This window comes from Mugil cephalus, chromosome 10 (genome assembly GCF_022458985.1).
Source record: "Mugil cephalus isolate CIBA_MC_2020 chromosome 10, CIBA_Mcephalus_1.1, whole genome shotgun sequence".
Taxonomy (NCBI): Eukaryota; Metazoa; Chordata; class Actinopteri; order Mugiliformes; family Mugilidae; genus Mugil; species Mugil cephalus.
Window position 1 is genome coordinate 26,844,622 of NC_061779.1, and position 18,956 is coordinate 26,863,577.

Genomic DNA, 18,956 nt, shown 5'->3' on the forward strand with positions numbered 1-18,956 from the left:
GTATAAAGGTGTGATCTTAGCCCACATCCACCATTGACTGTAGATCCTCACAAGACTTTTTAACTTATGTTCAATTTTTCCAATTTTTCCAGTTGAATTAGTTTACCATATATGGTTCCTTGCCCTTAAGTGGTAAACAAATGTAAACATGTATTTAGAGCATTAGAACATAAGTGCTGATTCAGGTACTGGTCAACATACACATTATCACATTAGACAGCATTAGGACACTTCGCCTTGATACCTAATAAATCAGTTATGCAGCAGTCCACATTAACCCTGATTTGACCTGAGAACGTGTCCTTGATCTTCTCTGACTGGCTGAATGAAAACCACATGCTTATAAACCTCACTGAAAGACACGGAGATGCAATTTAAAATGTGCCTAAATTACCATATGTTTTCCTTGCCTCATAAAGGGTTAAAAGCACCAAACAAGACGAAACCGTGTGCTGGGTCCGCTCTGGGTAGAAAGGTACATGTTGAATTTGCTGTTTGCTGACAGAGGAACCACACATGAACATTTAGGCTGTTAAATCTCTGATGCACCTTTAAAAAGAGTATTCTGTCAAAGACAAAAAAATTAAAAAAAAAAAAAAATACACAAGAGAAATGAGAAAAGAAAGAAAGCGACAGAAAGGAGGAAAGTATAGTTATCAACATAGAAGGGCAAGTGAGACACATTAAAGAAAAGGTGGCAAGAAAAATGTCAGAAAGAAGAAGGAAGTCAGATCAGAAATAGAAAGTACAGAGATGGAAAAGAAAAAAAACATGAGAACAAAGACTTGCAGGAAGGTCTTTTTTAAATAATACTTTATTAGCATAACATTATAATTCGATAATCATCATATCTCATCTCCAAATGACATCCAGTTTGTTACAGACTCCAACAGAAAGCAGCGGTGGGCTGAGTGCAGGTTACACTTCAACAGGCTGTTTGATGAGTCCTGCCATCACTAAAGATGAATCTGTGGACAGACCACCACACATGACGTGACATCTAATAAATCCTCACTTAAAAAAAGGCACTTCCTTTTTTTTTAAGACCACATAAAGTCAGGAGAACACCTTCTGTGACTGACCATCTTCAAGTCGACCAGCTGTCATGTTGTAAGCAGACTACACAGGATTCAACAGTAAAGTAACTTTGAGGGCTTTGGAAACTTGATTACCTCATAGACAGTTAGTTACCATTTGCAATGTTTTTGAACTTGATATGGAGTAGGAGACAAGCTGAAGTTTTCCTCTTGCTCTGTGTTTGTGCTAAGCTGGGATAAACATGTCCTCAAGTGTGTCCAGACCCTTGGTTGTTCTGGTCCCATTTGTCCAGCACGTTCTCCAGCATCGTACACATGTGACTTAGACTTCAAAGGCCGTCAGTACCTCAGTGTTTGTCTCAGTGCCTTCTGGCAAACCAACATGGCAACTATATAAGAGCAAGGACAAACGATCCATAGTATCATTAATACAAAACCATGTGGGACACCTAACATGGACCTTGGAATGACAGTGTGCACCAAATGCTAATTCACTTTTAAAAACATGACAGGATTTTCATCTGGAACATTTCAGCATGGATTCTTAGAATTAAAACCAAAATTTAAGTTAAATACTGTAAATGTCTCAAAAAAAAAAAAAAAAAAAAAATCCTTCATAATATATTCACAATTTCTGTGACTATTCAGAGCGACCTACCACACACACTGGTCATGTTGGTTCATGAACAATGTGTGTGGAATGTAAAAGTACAAGAATAAGAAAAATAGTCTCTGTTTTTTATACATATTATAAAATGGCTGTTTACATAAAAACATCTCCAAGGTGTTATGAAAATCATTCCAGTTACATGATCGTACATGTACATTTCTACTTAACGTTAAGATACATTAAAATGAAAGCAATGTCTTTGATTTGGCTGTGTGTGTGTGTGTGTGTGTGTGTGCATTAAGAGGTGTTGACATCAAACTCTGTAAATATATATGTATTGTTGATTTATCTTTACTGGCATTTTAACACAGAAAACATTCAGAAAGTATTTATGTTGGTTTTGCTTTGACGTTTTTTTTTCTGATCTCATTTCAATCATAATAAGCAGTCAGGATTATTTGACTAGATACTGTGTGTGTCTCCATGACAGCTTCCAGTAAACTCTTACACTATAGGTATATGGGTACATTAGAACTAGTTAGACCAGTGCTGGAATAAGATACCGTGCCAGGTAGGATTGTGTAAATAATTTGACTGCCTAGCTGTGAAATATATGGAATACGTGACGACCATGTGACATGCAACAGCTGTCTCAAAGGGATCGGGTTGAATGAGAGTTGAAAAAGCGATCCCTACACATGCATCAGGCACACATCCCCTGCAGATTACTGAGTCTTTTTCTTTAGGGGCTGGAGCAGGGTCGGGTTTGGGCTTTGTGCTATGTCACACTTTTAAAAAAATCAATCAATCAGCCATCCAAACCTCATCATAATGCTGTAAACTATGAAAGTCTTCTTTGATGAAAGACTAGACATACAGTAAACTAGTAGCGCGTAGTGTACATGAAAGGTGTAGTTGGGGAAGACTTGGACATATCCTGTTATCCTGTGGTGTATCATATAAGAAATTCTTTTGTGACAGTTTGACAGTCAGATCATTTTTGTTGAAATTTGAAACAGAAGATACAGAAAATCATGATGAAATCCACCAATTAACAAAGATTTCCACCTTCTTCTCTTGTGAAAACTAAACTAACTAAACTAAACATTTTAGTTTTGAACTAGTTTCAATGAATCTGTCGAAATTTTCTCTGGACAGCAGATATTTTGAGGATCAACCTACTTTACTCGTGTTCTTTTAATTACATACAGTCAATTTAGATTAAATGTAATAGCGCCTGAAACTATATTAAACATTATTCAATTAATGATGTGTTGCAATTTGCAGTTGCTCACAGAACAGTAATGTTGCTATAGATACATAAACCAGTTCCATTTTTTGGTATCAGGTCTAAGACTTAGTTTCCCCCAAAATACCTTTGCACTGAATCATTTGAATGAACCCCTCGCACACATGAACTAAATGAACATAAAGATGAAATAGCAGGTGCAGTACTGATTGCACTGGTTGCTTTGCTTTCATGAAAATAGAACCTTAATGTTTTACAATAAATTTTTCTTTAATCATCGTATTGTAGTCAGAAGTCTCTGATCAGAGGAACTGTAGGTTTGCAGATTTTGTAGTGGCTTCTTCACAAACAGCTTTGCATAAAAACATTTTCTTAAATACTCTATGTTGACATCAAAGTGACTAATGGCTTTAATTATTTCTCAATCTTCTGTATTAATCAATTAGGACCTAATGGGATTGCAGCAGTTTCCATATCATGATTGTAACACGGTAATACAAATAATAGAATTACTAATATAGATCAGCCACATGGTATAGAGTGTTTTCCATCCTGTCCACAAATTTAAAAAGAGAACCTACCAAGTAATCAACAGGAAGAACCTTCAAAGGAAAATGTGCTGCTAAGTCTGCTATCTGTCTGTAAGTGTAATGGTTACAGCACTGCCACTGCAAATTTCCATAGTCCTCAATATTATAGTGTAGAGGTCAGGGTTGTCACGGTTACAGTGTTATTATATTGCCGTCCTCTCTCATGCTCTCTTCACTGCTACTGGCTGTGTGGGAGGGGTTTCCATTGTGATTGGACATCATCATGGAGCTGTTGTTCAGGGATGTTCCAATGCTACTGGGCAGTGAGACGCTCTGTGGGAGGGGCCTACCCACAGAGGAACTGTGGGGCCAGTTGTTTGGCGAGTCTCTGTTGAGGTTTGTGTTGTTGCTGTTAGTTACCCGGTGGGACTCGTAGGGTGTTAGGCAGTCGCTTTCCAGAATGAGGTCCCCGTCATCAACTTCATCATCACTGTCACCCTCAGCAATGCTGTTGCTGTAATAACAGATATGATTACAAAATTATCAGGATGAATCTAGAAATGAATGTAATACATTTAATTTTCCAGCTAAGTTTAGTATTTACTGTTTGTGCAGCACCCTTTCATTTTCGTATAAAAATATGGATAATGTAGGTAAATGTAAATAGAACTGACATCACCTGTTAAATGACTGCAGTGTGGATGGAAAATATACAAAATCTGCATCAACATGCTTTTAGTTTGAGTTCAAGCGTAAAGAGGGTCACTTTTTTCTGTATCCACTGAGGTTATGATATATACTAACTTCTTTCTTCTTCACAGAACCCTACAAATCAGTTTGCCATTGTTTCAGCTTGGTTTGACTTGGATATACTGTGACCGAGAACATGCAAAGATATTCTTACTTGTTTTAAAATGCAAAAGGTCCTTTCCTATACACAGCTTTTCATTGCTTTAAGGTCCTTTAATTTGGTTCATAGTTAACAAAAAAGTCAAACGTTTTACACTGATTAGGACTGATTATGGTGTATTATTGCTTAGAAGTCACACCATCCTTGATGTTCATCAAAGCACAATATTATTTCATGGTCTTCATGAATGACAATCTTCTCCTGTTGTCCTCCTGTTGCTGTTTTTGCATTTTACATTTATTTTCAAAATGCTCAAGTGGCACATGTTTTTTTTTTTATCAGTAACTTGAGGTCAAATAAACCTTTCCTGTCTGTATCATACCTCGCAGTAATGGGGTTGCTCTGAGAGGCGGGGCTTGGTGAGTCATGTGAAAGAGCAGACCCCATAGATCCGGCTGAGCCCACAGAATCACAGTTGCCGACTGAGGTTTTACTCCCGCGGTGCACCACATTGTTCCTCTGATTAGCAGGTTTCACAGTCACAATGAGGTTGTGACTGTTGGCCACCATCATGTCTGTTACCTGAAAGGACAGTGAAAGGACAGTTAGAGAGGTCTGAGCTCTGGAAGCAGAGGAAACATCTTAGAGCAGGGGAGAGTGAGGTGTTTTCCTTCATGCCATGACGCTGTGTTGCCTAAAAATACAGCAGCTGTGTGTTATCAGAGCACATCCGATAGAAACCTAATCAGTATATGTTGCAATAGCTGGTGACTGATTGTGCACAGATGTGACTCTTCTTGAATTCATTTTGTGTTGCTGATTTTTTTTGTGTCTTCACAGGCAATTAGATGTGATAAGACTCTTTAAATGGTTCCCTTTGTCCTTTTACAGAGAATATAATAGTTGGACCATTTGAAGGTCAAGGTATCTCAAGATTTATTGACATAATTTGATTTCAGCCTGCAACAACTGAACAGAATATGGTGGACACTGACAGAACAGAACATTTAAGTCACTTAAATGAACTTTAAGATTCTCATTTCAGTTCATGAGGTAGCCTTGTAGTTGCATCACCCTCTCGCCAACAACTATAGTTACAGTTCAGTAAAATCTCAACAATATTTATTTCTAGATGGTGGGACTTGAAGTAAACTAAGAGATATATGTAAATATAAAATATGCATCTTAAAATAAAGAGATTGTATGAGGTCTTTTTCTTTTACAAGTTCCTTCCTGATAAGTTTCCGTCCACCTCTTCATTAAGTGTGTGGATTTCTGTGTAATTGGCTTTTGTTGAAAATGTTATTTTCCAGCACTGTTACCTGATCCAAAGACTTTCCAGCTACATCAATGCCATTGACCTCGAGGATCTCGTCGTTAAGACCGAGCAGCCCTGTAGTCTCTGCTAATCCACCGCGCACCAGTCGAGATATGAACACCCCTGGAACCTGCAGGAGGAAGGAAGCAGATGTTGACGATATAGTGGAAGACAGCAGACAGACAGAAGTTCCTATTAATCTTCTATGCTATCATATCATTAACTATTTTTGTGTATAGCATGTTTGGCACTGGTTTATTATGCAACTCCTCACTGTAAAAATGATGATATGACAGGACAGAAGAGTTTGTCTTTATATATATATATATTCTTCCATTAAATTAAAAAGAAATATTCCCTGTCCTATGTATTTTTCCATTAATACTGACTCGTAATTATTTCCCCTTTTTATTTCCATAATTATCAACATTTTAAAATAGTTTTGGTGTGATCATGCACCATCTCTCCAGGTACATGAGCAGCAATGAGAATTTAGGTGAATTTACAGCAATGATTATTCTTAATATAATTGGAAAAAACAATGCAGGCTTCCCATTCATTTGATGTAGCTAGTGAGTTTGGTCATTGTGAGTTGAGGCAGATGCAGTGGTGCAGAAAAAAAAACTGCAGCAGCTGTTTAGCAAGAAGTTAAATCAGTACCAACTTTAACTAGTACTGCCCCACAGCTGTGATTAATTCAACAAAAAACAATGGTAAACATGGCAGAAACATACATGATCCTTCCATGAAAAATGCCACTGACAAATACTTGTCAATTAGTAAAAAAAAGTTTTCTGAAATGAAATAAAGATTCTCACCTTCTCTACACCCTGTGGTGTCACCCTGACGCTCACCCCATCACGGATGTAGAAGCCTAGGGGTTTGTTGGTGCCATGTTTGTGGAGTCGTACACGTCGGTGTGTCTCAGGCAAGATGTCCACGTCAATGATGGACGATATCTGTCTGAAGTCATGTGGCCGGCTGATCATAATGCCCGGTTTGTTCTTTGAATGGATGGAACCTGAGGCAGGGGTGAGCAGTCCGGTTAGGCCCAGACCCTTTTTACGCCTCTGGAGGGAGTTAGTGGCAAAAACTACAGGTTCACCATCTTAAAGAAGAGACATAAGAAGAAGATAGACGGTAAGTAGCAGTTAATTATTCATGATACCATACTTTTAAAATGTCACCAATGTTAACAATGAGGGTGCAGATTTCAAATGGAGAGAATATTTCAATGGCCTAGCCTGATGAAGGGCTTACTATACATGTCAAGCAGAACAGGTGCTTCAGTCCAGTTAAAGTACTTTTACTGTATCTAAAGAGGAAGTCCTAAAAAATACTATTTATTTATCTGAATAGAGGGAGTTTGTCTCATATTCTGATTCTGATTGTTTGAGTTGCTGAGTGCCATTCAATGTCAAGCTCACTTTTCAAAATGAAAATAGCAATAGTTGGTTTATAGCACATTTAGTATAAAGTGTGGTTTGCATAATAAATACTACACACTGATGATGAAATTAATTCATTAATATTTACTGTATAATTAAATCTATATACAGCACATAGAATTAAATAAATACAGGAATGTCAAAATACAAACGAAGAAAATAATTAAAACACAGTAGAAATTGAGTGCATGTGGGTGTGAAGTTGTGGGGCATTTGCTGTGTCTCATTGACACTCATTAAGAAGCAGCAACAGCTTCCAATAAGCTAATCCAATAACGCACACACATCTCTTCCATGAGTGTCCACACTTAGCGGCAGTGTCAGACAACACAGACAGAATAGAGACAGAACCGGAGCAGTGCCTGAACGTATTCTCCTCTAAACAGATACGCAGAAAAACGCACGGATAGAGCAGTATTGTAGCCCCTGTCTTTGCCTGAAATATGAGACATGGGTGCGCTGACCACCCCTGAAATCTCATTGGCCACAGGAGCACAATGCACTGCCAGATGACAGTCTGCCTCACTGACAGCTTTCTCTGTCCCAGTGTGCCTCGATGAGTGGGCAAACAGCAAGTAAAAAACAACACTTCACAGTTTCAGCATAGCAGAGGCAAGTTTTAAAGCAAGTCAGAAGGAGACTTTCCTTGTAATCAGTGCCTACCAGTTACTCACTATCCCAGTTATCTCATATTCAGCTAAAAAACACAACAAGTTGTAAACTCTGAGCTCCTGATGCTACAAAAACAGAAGATTCCACGTTTAAATGAAGTATATTGTCCTTCCCCACTTGGAGAAATAGTTCTATTCTTATTATTATCAGTTACCAGTAGGTAGGTTATGTTGCCTCTAAAATTAAACTACTGTCTCTGTGTCTAACTGTACCATATCCGTCCCTAATGTATCATGTGTCTGTGATCTGCAGCTGTCAGAAGTGTGTGTGTATGCGTGTGTAACGGTGACGTCACTCCGTAGTTCCAACCATCTGGAGCTAAGAGGCAGCCATATGGCTGAGTGCAGAGCAGGTTTACACACGTTTGTGCACTTCACACTTAAAAACATGGAACTGTATATTTCTCCTTTAAATACAGCCAAAAAATAAAATAAACCAAAAACAAGTTGTAACTATGGCAAGAATAAACTTGATGGTATCACTTGCCCAGCCATCTTCAACACACACTTAGCTAAACCTGCATGGTAAGAAATCACATTAGTTTTACTCCCTTAAGTCTTTAGGATCATTGCTGGTTACTCTCAGGGGAGCTGGTAGTTGGACTATGTGAACCAGAAAATAGAACAAAATACTGTCAGTCAATATTTCTTTATATATCATTTTGTAAATTATGGCTGAAAAGGTAAACACAAATGACCATTATAATAAAGACAGGCTTATGTAGCTGTTATTTTAATTATTCTTTTTCTTGAAGTGTTTGTGCTATGACACTAAAAGACTGGTACAGTATGTGTAGCATAAATGGTCTTGTACTGTATTTCTATAGTGCTTTCCTACCTTTTGGTACACAAAGCACTTAAGACACATCTACCCATTTGTTCACTCACAATCACACACCCCTACTGTAGTTGAGTGTCGTCCATGTAGCACGGATCGAACCACTGACCCTCTGATAACCCACAGCTGCCCTCAGATATAAACAGTTGATAAAATAAATACATTCAGTTCGATCTCTTTGTGTCCGTCTCTTCACCCCTCTCTCAGTCGTCAGTCCAGGATTCGGCTGATTATGCTGCTGATATCATTACTGAAATATTCTGGTATCACTCATTACTTCATTATTTATTCATTTATGACACAGCTGTCTTTGTTACTGCTAACTCTACTGTTTCAAGGGAAGGCTGCAGACAGACATGCTATATGCAAAAGTTCAGTCTTGTGTTCAGCATGTTCAACTTTATGAAAACCTGAATTCTGGTCTTTTGACTCACACAATGTTTAATCTTTTAGACTATGTAGTTACCGCAGTGACTTTCAGCTTTTAGTCTAGAGACATAAGTACCACCAGTTGGCTCACTAAATCTAAAGTTAAACTGCATTCCCCACTCAAACTTCTCACACCTGACATCTTTTAATTTACAAATTAGGATGTCCTTCAGTTTCTTTTTACTCATTTACTCTTTTATTTTTTGTTTTAGTGTTTATCTTGTTGGGCTAAAGAAGCTCACTGTTTCTTTAGCTTGTTGCTCACACATAGGACCTATTTCATTCAGTTTAAAATGTTACATTCATCCCCTCTGTGGAGTACCTTGGGTTAATCAAATAACAGCTGTTTTTGGTAGGCTTATGACAATTTAGGCAGATTGTTATATTTATTCATATTTTCAAAATACTACATTGTTTTTCATCGCTCCCAAGTTGCTCCCACATTTGATTTCATTCAAATATTCAGTTCAGTTTTATTTATAGTTTCACAATTTGTCCAGTCTGTCCAATCCAGTCTGAAACGCCCACAGCCTGGAGGAAAATGTCCCTTTTAACAGGAAGAAACCTTGAGCAGAACCCAGCTCACATGGAGGAACCCATCTGGCTAAGTGCTTTGCACTGGTGTGTCTGCACGTGAGGATGAATGGGTGTGGCTGTAAAGCGCGTTGATTACCAATAGGTAGAAAAGCACTATATAAACACAAGACTTCAGAATGCTAACCATGACTGCAACTGCAGAAATGATACACGTAACTTCCTCTTTGGAATCCTTTATACACTGTGTGTGTCAACAACACAGAGACACAGTCGCTCTCTCTGGGTGGAGCTGATAGAACTGATTACATTTTTAGAGTAACATAATCCCAGTGGCTAATGGCTTACAATTCCTCATGGGCTATTATCACTCTCACTCTCTCACATGCAAAGGCACAAATGTTGGCGAGGCACACTCTATAGTCCTAAAACAGTGCATCATTACATCACACACCCAAACAAATGTTGCATTCACTAATATAAAAAATGCAACAGCACATTTGCTGAGCCAACCTTACAAAAACCTGATTAATTCTGTCCCTGCCATAAACAAAAACCTGAACTGTCACAACTATATCAATCTGTTCTTGTAGGATAAACCTCCCACTACACAGAAAGAATAAAGAGCTGAATAGTTTTGATTAGAGGCTTTAGTATGAGTCTCTCTTTATAATTCAGGGATGAAAGATTAGGTGAGTAGATCTTTAGTTGGCTAACTCATGTCTTAATCCTCCCTAATCACGTTAAGCACAAAGGAGATTTAATTAAGTCACAATTCCTATTCCTTTTTTAACATGTAAAATTGATGTAATTCTGAAATATTACTAAGTGTTTTCGATGTTGAGCTTGAAGAATAAACTGATTGCTAACCTGCTAAACAGGATATGACGACAAAAGTGTATATTTTCATTTCATCTCATTCTCTCCTCCGAATCACATCTTGCTTTCCTTCCTTCTCTCACATTGTTGAATTAATGAGATTAAACTAGCAGCTGTCTGTACTTCTGAACAAAGCTGCTTAAGCAGTTGACCAACATGATTATATCACAAATTATGTAACATACGAGGAGAGAACAGTTCTTAAAAAAAAAAAAAAAACTTTTCGACATCTGAAACCATTTTCTTCAAGAAACATAGTGTATATTTGTGTGTTGTATAATTTGTAATATGACCAACAGATATAGTATTATATATAAAATTGTGTGTCCCCTCAACCCCTGGTCTGAAGTGGATCTAATAAGTTGCTTTCCAAATATCAAACATCTTCCACAGGGAAACCCAACATTTTGAGAGGTTACCTGTTTAGACAAACACCCTGCATGCACCTTTCTCAGAAAATACAGAAATTATTGTTTTTACTGGTGAGTGTAGTTAAAAGTCTTTTCCTCCAACTCTATCTCCTGCTGTACTTGAATCTGTATATTATGTATTAAGTATTGGTCGCAAAACTACACACCAAACACAGTCCGGTAGCTTGGTAGCTAAGGAGAACATAACAAATGCTAAGCCAGACAGTTACATTTGCCTAAACCAGGCATGTCAAACTCAGTTTGGCTCTGGGGCCGGATCCAGACTTTCTGTTCTCAGGTGGGCTGGATCAGCAAAAGAATGTCAACTCCAAATATTTAGCTTTGTTTGTCGGTACTATGCTTTATCATTCAGCCTACATTTGTAGCCTAACCTACATATTATAATCACGGATAACAAGGGATCTTTTCTAAGCACAACACATTTATTCAAAACCAATGGGAAAAAAATGATTTTTTTCATGTTTGACTGTGAATGTGTTAACAACTGGTTTATTTTAACAGTTGAGTGAATGCAGTTTTACACCTGAACCAACTCACCACACTAAACAAACTCAAGTGGGAGCTATAAAAAAAATATTTTCGCCTTAATTGTCATACTGCTTTGAAATAAATGAAAAAAGAAATACAAAATAAAATAAAATAAATAAATAAATAAAAAAGTTATAGCAGTGCATGGGCAATAGGATTAGACTACATCAGATCAAACTACTAGGCTGGGCCTACTGAAGTTGAGAATATACTGCACAATATTAATTGTCTTTAATATGACATACTTGTCTTTATGATGAGTGGCGCCGAATATTAAACTCATTGAACACTGCAACTTGCTGATTACATACCAAGCACACTGGTTTTGCATTCACTTCTGTGAATAAATACTTCTCGGTCCATTTCTCCTGGAAAACTCTGCACTCCGTGTCCACTCTTTTTTTTTTGACAGTGCCATTTTGGGAAGGGTGTGTTGACCGATAACTTGTTTAGTAGTGGTGAATGGTGAAGCAAGATTGCCGGTTTATTTTTACTTGGACACATCACGTTGCGAATGTTTATTTCCTGTGACTAACTCGTGTCAGTGCCGCATGCTTGACGTGAGCGCTTTTACACATTTACTGCCCTCTAGCGGCCGGAGGGAGCATTTGGTTTGTATTTATTTTAAAAAATCACAACTTTTAATAGAAATTAGCTAGAGACTCGCTTCTTTTTTTGACATACTCAGAAATTTATGCCGGGCCGGATTAAATGACCCAACGGGCCGGGTCCGGCCCGCGGGCCATATGTTTGACATGCCTGGCCTAAACTGTATTTTTTACTTTATCGTCCCCCGTCAAAAAGTACAGGGATTTACAAAAATGTCTCATGGAAATAGATATGTTTCTAGCAGGAGTTTTTCACTTCCTTTTAACATTTACTACCAGGACTGAAAGTGGTTAAAATCTACGAAGTCTGTAATTAATTTACAGATGTCAAATTACAACCATCCCTTACCACTGAGACTAGTAATGACATTCAGTGCAGTTTATGTTTAGAACACTTTTTACAGTCTGTTCTCTGCTCTGTTAGGATGAAACTTACATAGACATATGCAGTCAAAAGCAGGAATTGTCTGTGTTGATTAAAGAATCATCAGCTCAGAGTGTGATTATTGAACTGGCAAAGCAGCCTCAATCTATCTGTCTTATTTCTGACTGATTTACATCCTGCCCTAGGGTCTGCAACAAAGGTGTGAGATATGTTGTCTTTAGTATATTTTTTAAGGTTAAGGTAAATTCAGTGCAAGAAGTAAAATTCTAAGTGGAATGATTTAATATTCTCTGTAACAGTTACCAGCTAGTCTTGCCATCTGGTTTCATTAAGATAAGCTCACTGCTGTAGACAGTTGTCAGTTGAGCCGCATAGACTGGAATCTAAGCAGTGACGTTGATTATATCGATTTAGGTGACATACTGTATGTTGTCATTAAATCTCAAGAACATTATCTAGACAGTGTTCAGCTATAGCTGTGAAAAGAATCAAAGCAACAGAAAATACTGGCACCACTTTGTCTTTCACATCAGACCGTTGTTCTACTAAAACCAAATCACACCAGTCTAACATGCCTTTTTGTAAATAAATCTTAAACGTCAAAACCTTATCTGGGTGCTCTAATGGGGACGATATCAGTGAAAAGTTTTGTTACATGAGAAGCAAAAGAACATGAGAAAATGATCATAAATATATAAAAAATAAAATATATTCATATATTATAACACAGAGGAAACACTACTGCTGATAGTAGCTGTTTTTTTTGTTTTGTTTTTTATAATAACTTTATTGTTATGATTCGATAATTAGATGTGGACACTATTATTTCACTGATATTTATTAATTTTAATTAAATGCACCATAGAGTAAAGCTCTAACTAAAGTAACAGAGTGCCTGAATACATTACACGGTTAATTTAATTTCAGAAATTCTGTCTCATTTGTTATTATTAAATGTCTCTTCTTTTTTTTTTACAGGACATCCTAATTTTTAGAAAAAGAACCTTTGTTGTTGATGTTTTTTGTTGTGTTGTGATGTTGACAGACATATTCCGACAGATGACCCACGATCCCAAGCCCTTTTCTTTAACGACTGTCCTCAGTGTGGGTCGCCTTGCTCTATATCAGTCAGTCACTAGATGGTGTTGTCTGGAGAATAAACATGTTGATTCCCTGCAGCTCCCACTCATACAGCTATTGCCAGTTTGTTTGGCAGTTGTTCTCTGAACATTTGTTCAGAGAAATGTGTAGTTTATTTGCAAGCATCTCTGTCTTTTTGTTCTTACCTTTTTTTGTTATAATAATGCGAAGCAGTGGATTGGCTGACGAAACAGCTTTGTGGAAGTTGTCATTGTTGTTTATTGGAAGGAGATCTCCATGGACATCTGCATATCCCAGAAGCACATCAACACCAGGAATGTGATGGATGGTTTGAAGGAGGCGGTAGAACTCCTGGAAGCCACCTGGGCCATTTCTCTTTAAAGCAAAGCGACGATACTCTGCCTCAAACTGTAGGGAGACAATGAATACACAATTCACTACTGTGTTATTCATAAAGTTTTTAGCTAAAAACTAACTAACTAAAAACTGATCCTAATGCTGATATAAAAAATATCAGCATAGGATGTAAATCAAAAAACAGCTCCAAATTGTCCCTTCCATCAGTCATACCTCAGAGCCTATCAGCATGACAGTACTGCTAGTTGTAACTTCTGTCAGGTGAGAATTTGAAGTATTGGCAGATATACTAGTGATGTAATAACACATATTGCAGCATAAGATGGGTTTGCCATGGATGTATGAATAGCACTGCTACCCAAGAGAACAAGTTTCATTACATTTCCACAACAGACAAACGAATCATGGAGAACTTGTATGCCAAACTGCTATTTTCTTACTAATACTGGTGGGCATGGGCCTCCTATTGGATTATTACTGCACAGGGAATTATCTACATTATTCAACCCCAACTGATGCAATGAGTAGCTTCTCATTTCTTAAACAACCATGTGGAAAGACACATCCTGTGGTCAACGACAAGAGGTTAGTCGGTTTGAGAAGGGTCAAATCACTGGCTGCATCGAGCAGAGAAATCATCTAGGAGACAAAGGAGATTGAAGCAGAAACTACTAAAACTGCATTAAGAACTGAACACATTATTAAAAACTGGGTTGATAGTGGGGAACCATTGTGATGATGCATCGGGGTAAGAAAAGACACAGATGAAGTGATGCCCCATCATGTCCAGTGCCTACTGTACCAGGCAGTGGGGGGACGGCTATGATCTGGGGTTGCTACAGTTGCTCAGGGCTAAGTTCAACAACATTACGTATCGAACATATTGAATGACCAGGTTATTCCATCAATGGAGTTTTCTTCCCTGAAGACACGGCTATATTCTAAGATGACAAACAGTCAAAGATTGGTGCATGAGGGAGCATGGGACATCATTTTCACACATGGATTGGCCACCACAGAGTCCAGACCTGAACCCCACTGAGAATCTTTGGCCACTGCGCAAAGCCTTCTCCAGCACATCCCAAAGATTCTTCCAGCAATACAAGATCTTGGTGAAAAACGAATGCAACGCTGGATGGAAATAAATCTTGTGATACTGCAGAAGCTTACTGAAACAATGCCACAGCGAATGCTGCTGTAATCAAAGCTAAAAGCGGTCCAACAAAATATTAGATTCTTTCTTTTTTGTGGCGAGGTTATATGCTGAAAGCAGAATTCAATGTGACATGAAGGTGATCTAACGCGGAAACCTCCATCATTTAATGCTGACATCAGATGTCTTCACACAGGCCCTCTTTCACACTTTCACTTCACTGCTCCCTGAATCAGTTTCCCTCCTTGATGAAAAATAGATGAAGTGTGTGCATAAATCAAAAGACTGAAGTTCTCTTTGTTGCCAACAACTAGTGAATGCAGGACCATTTATTTTGAGCACATGCAATATCTAGGGATAATCACACATCAGCAGGAACAATAAAAAGGAGGCGAGCCTTGCAGCATTTTTGCCTCACATAAATAGTAGCAGTGGTGGACCTTCAGGCTCCAGTAAAAGCCAGCACCACAAAGAAGAATTTGGATGAACAAATTACTGTGAATGTCTCTGAAACTACTACTATTGGTTCTTCAACTATGTGTCATAGCGAGAGGCCATGTGGCAAATGGATAAAACTCAGTGTCGATTCACAACAAGACAGAACTCCTGATTTAATTTTTTAAATCTCAATCACTGTGGAAACACAGATGCACAACCTGCCTTCCACTAAAACAAATATCACTAACTAAATGTGGAAAGAGTGTTGCATGCAACTGCACTACAAACTCGTCATATGTACCCATAAACCACAATATTGAGGACAATTTCATACTAGATCACATGATGAGCAATTAGTATAGTAATGATGACGAGTAGGGTTGTAATGGTTTCTCTTTACTCTTAGTACTCTGCTGGTAGCCAAGCATAAAGTATTGAATTCTTTTAAACTCTGGTTAAGTATGACCTGCTCTCTGCTCAGTCTAAAAGAAATTGCTCATTGGCTACATTAAGCAGGACATTTGCTGACCTGTCTTAGGCCATGAAATGTCTATTGTTTTCTAGAGCTGGCAGGACAAGTACTGCATATGTGTTTCATATACAGCCTACAATTTACACGGCACAGTGTCTCAGGGTGTTTCACCATTCCACATGCCTTACCACATCATAATCCATTCCTGAAATATTTTCTCAAACATTAGAAGACTTTCCTGTCAGTCTGACACACACAGCCGGCAGCAGAGAGGCAGAGGTGGAGACAGAATGTATAATGGAAAAATGAATCCATCAACCTGCCCTATGCTGAGTCACTGGTGAAAAAGACTGTTAATCATTTCATTTGAGCATTGGTATTAACATTATCACAGTATATTATCAGTTACATGCACAGCCACTGGACTTCCTATGCTAACCTAACTATGTGTAAAGAAAGCAAGCATTGTATTATGCAGCAAAACTAAAACTTTGTGCACAAACAATGTCATATTTTCTTCAAGTTCTAACAAAAGCTGTGTATAAGTGCCCATACAGCTGATGTCCCTTTCACTAGAGAAGCGAGGCAACAAGAAGGTAGACTTAACGACTTTGTCTTCTACTGAGGTAACTGCTTTTACAAAGGCACTAATTAATAACAGAACTGAATAAAACAAATCAAATGTCTTCAAATATACACAAGTGTTCGTTACAACCTAGAGTTAGGGTTACCAAGCTAAATGGTGTCTATTAAACCTGTCTGCAGTAACACCACTGGGCACCCTACCATATACACTGCCCATACTCACAGACTAAGGACGTCCTATTTGGATTGTTTTGATCGGCCATGTTGTTGTTGGATAGTGTGTGAAAGCTAGTGCTGAAAAAATGCTAGCCACATGAAACCAACTGGCATCTGAACACAGGGTATTGTTGATGGGCCAAAAGTGGAGACATTGTTTTATATTGCTGTGGAGCAGCTTTCCAAAGGTAATGAGCTAATCTGCTGCTCCATAAAGGGAAAAACAAAGAGTCCATTTCACAAAAGTTTGCCAATGTTGGTCTCCTTCCTTTTCCCTCATCACCATAGAGTTTTGTCCCCACTAACAGTTAGTTACCAGCAACATGAAGCAAACATGAAGCTATCACCCAGACAACACAGGCAGTCAAACAACAGTTTGTAAATTGCATATTGGATGTTTCACATCGTGGTAGTAGTAGAGCCCTACTACAGTCATTTATTCCTAGGGTTAGGAGTCTTAAACATGAATACAACATAGAGCTGAAAACTCAAGATCTAACCATACATTGCTTGCACTGTTGTATATAGACATTTGTAATATTCAGTGTCTTGAATACTATAAATGCCTATTGTTAAGGTATTTTACAGCAGTCAGATAAGCTTATATGTGTGGAGCTCCATACCACATCTGCTGTGGTGGCCTCATCAACCTGCCCAGTCTTCATGGCCAACTTTCCAATCTGTCTACCTATTATCAAACTGTCATGTAACATCATCAGCAATATCTTGTATCTATATCATCATCAGAATCTACATGTTTCCTTTAGTCCAATGTATGGATGTATAATAGATGTATGTTTATCTTGTTTCTCCTGCTCTTCTTTTCTCTCTATCTTCTCTGTTTCTACCCGGCTGGCCTTCAGCAGATGGGTCCCTCCATATGAGCTGGGTTCTGCTCAAGGTTTCTTCCTGTTAAGAAGCAGTTTTTCCTTGCCAACGTCGCCTTCAGGCTGCTCTGGAGGTTTCAGGCCGGATATTGTAAAGCGTCTTGAGACAATGTGTATTGTTATTGATGCTCTTTACAATAAAATTTAATTTAATTTAATTATTTGCTCAACTCGTGGAAGAGTTTGCCTCCAAAGATTCACTCAGTGAATCATTACTACTGTGTGGCACAGTATGTTTGTAATTTACAAGTAAACAGCTGACAAACAACAGGACCTTGGGCTACACTATGACAACAAATCTCAACACGGGCTAAAGGGAAAGGTAGTAGCGTGAAAGTGAAGAGACGCTGACACAGAGAGAAGGGACCATGATGCCTGTGTTTTGACACAGCGGCTCGGCTCCAGTCCGGCAGCCTGCTAACAGACAACAGTAGGTGGAGCCAGGTCAAGTGCACCGCAGTCTCGCTTGACGAAATATTTTCGCTGAATTCCCAGCTGTAAAATATGTGCGCGTCTGGCGGAGAGGACATCGCGAACCGTATCCGAACGGCGTCAAAGACACCAGAGAAATCAGCTGCCCCCTCAGGACCGCCAACATAAACAAACATTCCCATTAGCCCACCACTCACTTTGCTTTTGACCTCCACTAAGCTGTCGGTTAGTTTTGACGGCGTACGGTGGTGGTGCTGCTGCTGCTGCTGCTGCTGCCTTGACATCCTGCTCCCTCGGTTGTCTGTTCGGCTGAGTCACTGCGGATAAAACCATCCACCGGAATTATGGTCGTTGTTTCCTCCGCTGTTCCCCGTAGATACTCAAAAATCATTTAACCATAAAGCAAGCGAAGAGAACACTGCATTCACTTAATGTAACGTTCCGTTCGCCCTCGCTTTAAAGCGCTGCCAGGTCTGCCGTGTTCGTGTCTGCTTGTTGTCATTCATACACTCACACACAGCGGCCGCGACAGGTGGAGTCCGGTCAAACCAGTATGTGATGCTGTGTGTGTGTGTGTGTGTGTATGTGTGTGTGCCAGTGGAAGCCGTGCTCCTCCTCGAAACGACAGGGCTGGACACAATAGAGGGGGCAGGGCATGACGCATGAAGTAGTAATACCACAACACTATTATCCCAGTCAGCGCTAGCCTTCATGGTACGTACCCGAAGGTTCCCTGAAGGTTACATTGTTGGCAACCTTAAAACAACGAAAATATAAGAAAAGATAAGACGCACATTTATCGATTCTCCACCCGGGGAGTTCATATTAAACCAAAAAATAATAATAATAATAATAACGAAAAGAAATGCATAATAATAATATTAATAAAAAATACATCAGACAGGATTAAAAAAAAAAGAAGAAAGAAAAAAAAGAATAGATATATAAGATAGCAAAAAAGATGGCTCCA

The 18,956-nt window shown here is 38.6% G+C and overlaps 1 protein-coding gene across 1 annotated transcript; it reads right to left on the reverse strand.

The window, feature by feature from the left end:
- Positions 1-796: 796 nt before the first annotated feature.
- pard6a (par-6 family cell polarity regulator alpha) lies at positions 797-18,568 on the reverse strand. Its single transcript, XM_047597441.1, has 6 exons — positions 18,184-18,568; positions 13,632-13,854; positions 6,413-6,702; positions 5,599-5,724; positions 4,659-4,858; positions 797-3,940 (listed from the first exon to the last, which is right to left on the reverse strand). The coding sequence occupies exons 1-6, from the start codon at positions 18,268-18,270 to the stop codon at positions 3,619-3,621; spliced, it is 1,248 nt and encodes a 415-aa protein (XP_047453397.1). The 5' UTR covers positions 18,271-18,568; the 3' UTR covers positions 797-3,618.
- Between the last annotated feature and the right edge of the window lie 388 nt (positions 18,569-18,956).

Coding starts and splice junctions, on each gene's coding strand:
- pard6a (XM_047597441.1), bottom strand. CDS start 18,270: ATGTCAAGGCAGCAGCAGCAGCAGCAGCAGCACCACCACCGTACGCCG. Junction 13,855..18,183: donor TAGTGGAGGTCAAAAGCAAA/GTGAGTGGTGGG, acceptor GTCTCCCTACAG/TTTGAGGCAGAGTATCGTCG. Junction 5,725..6,412: donor CACCACAGGGTGTAGAGAAG/GTGAGAATCTTT, acceptor TTCCTCCTGCAG/GTTCCAGGGGTGTTCATATC.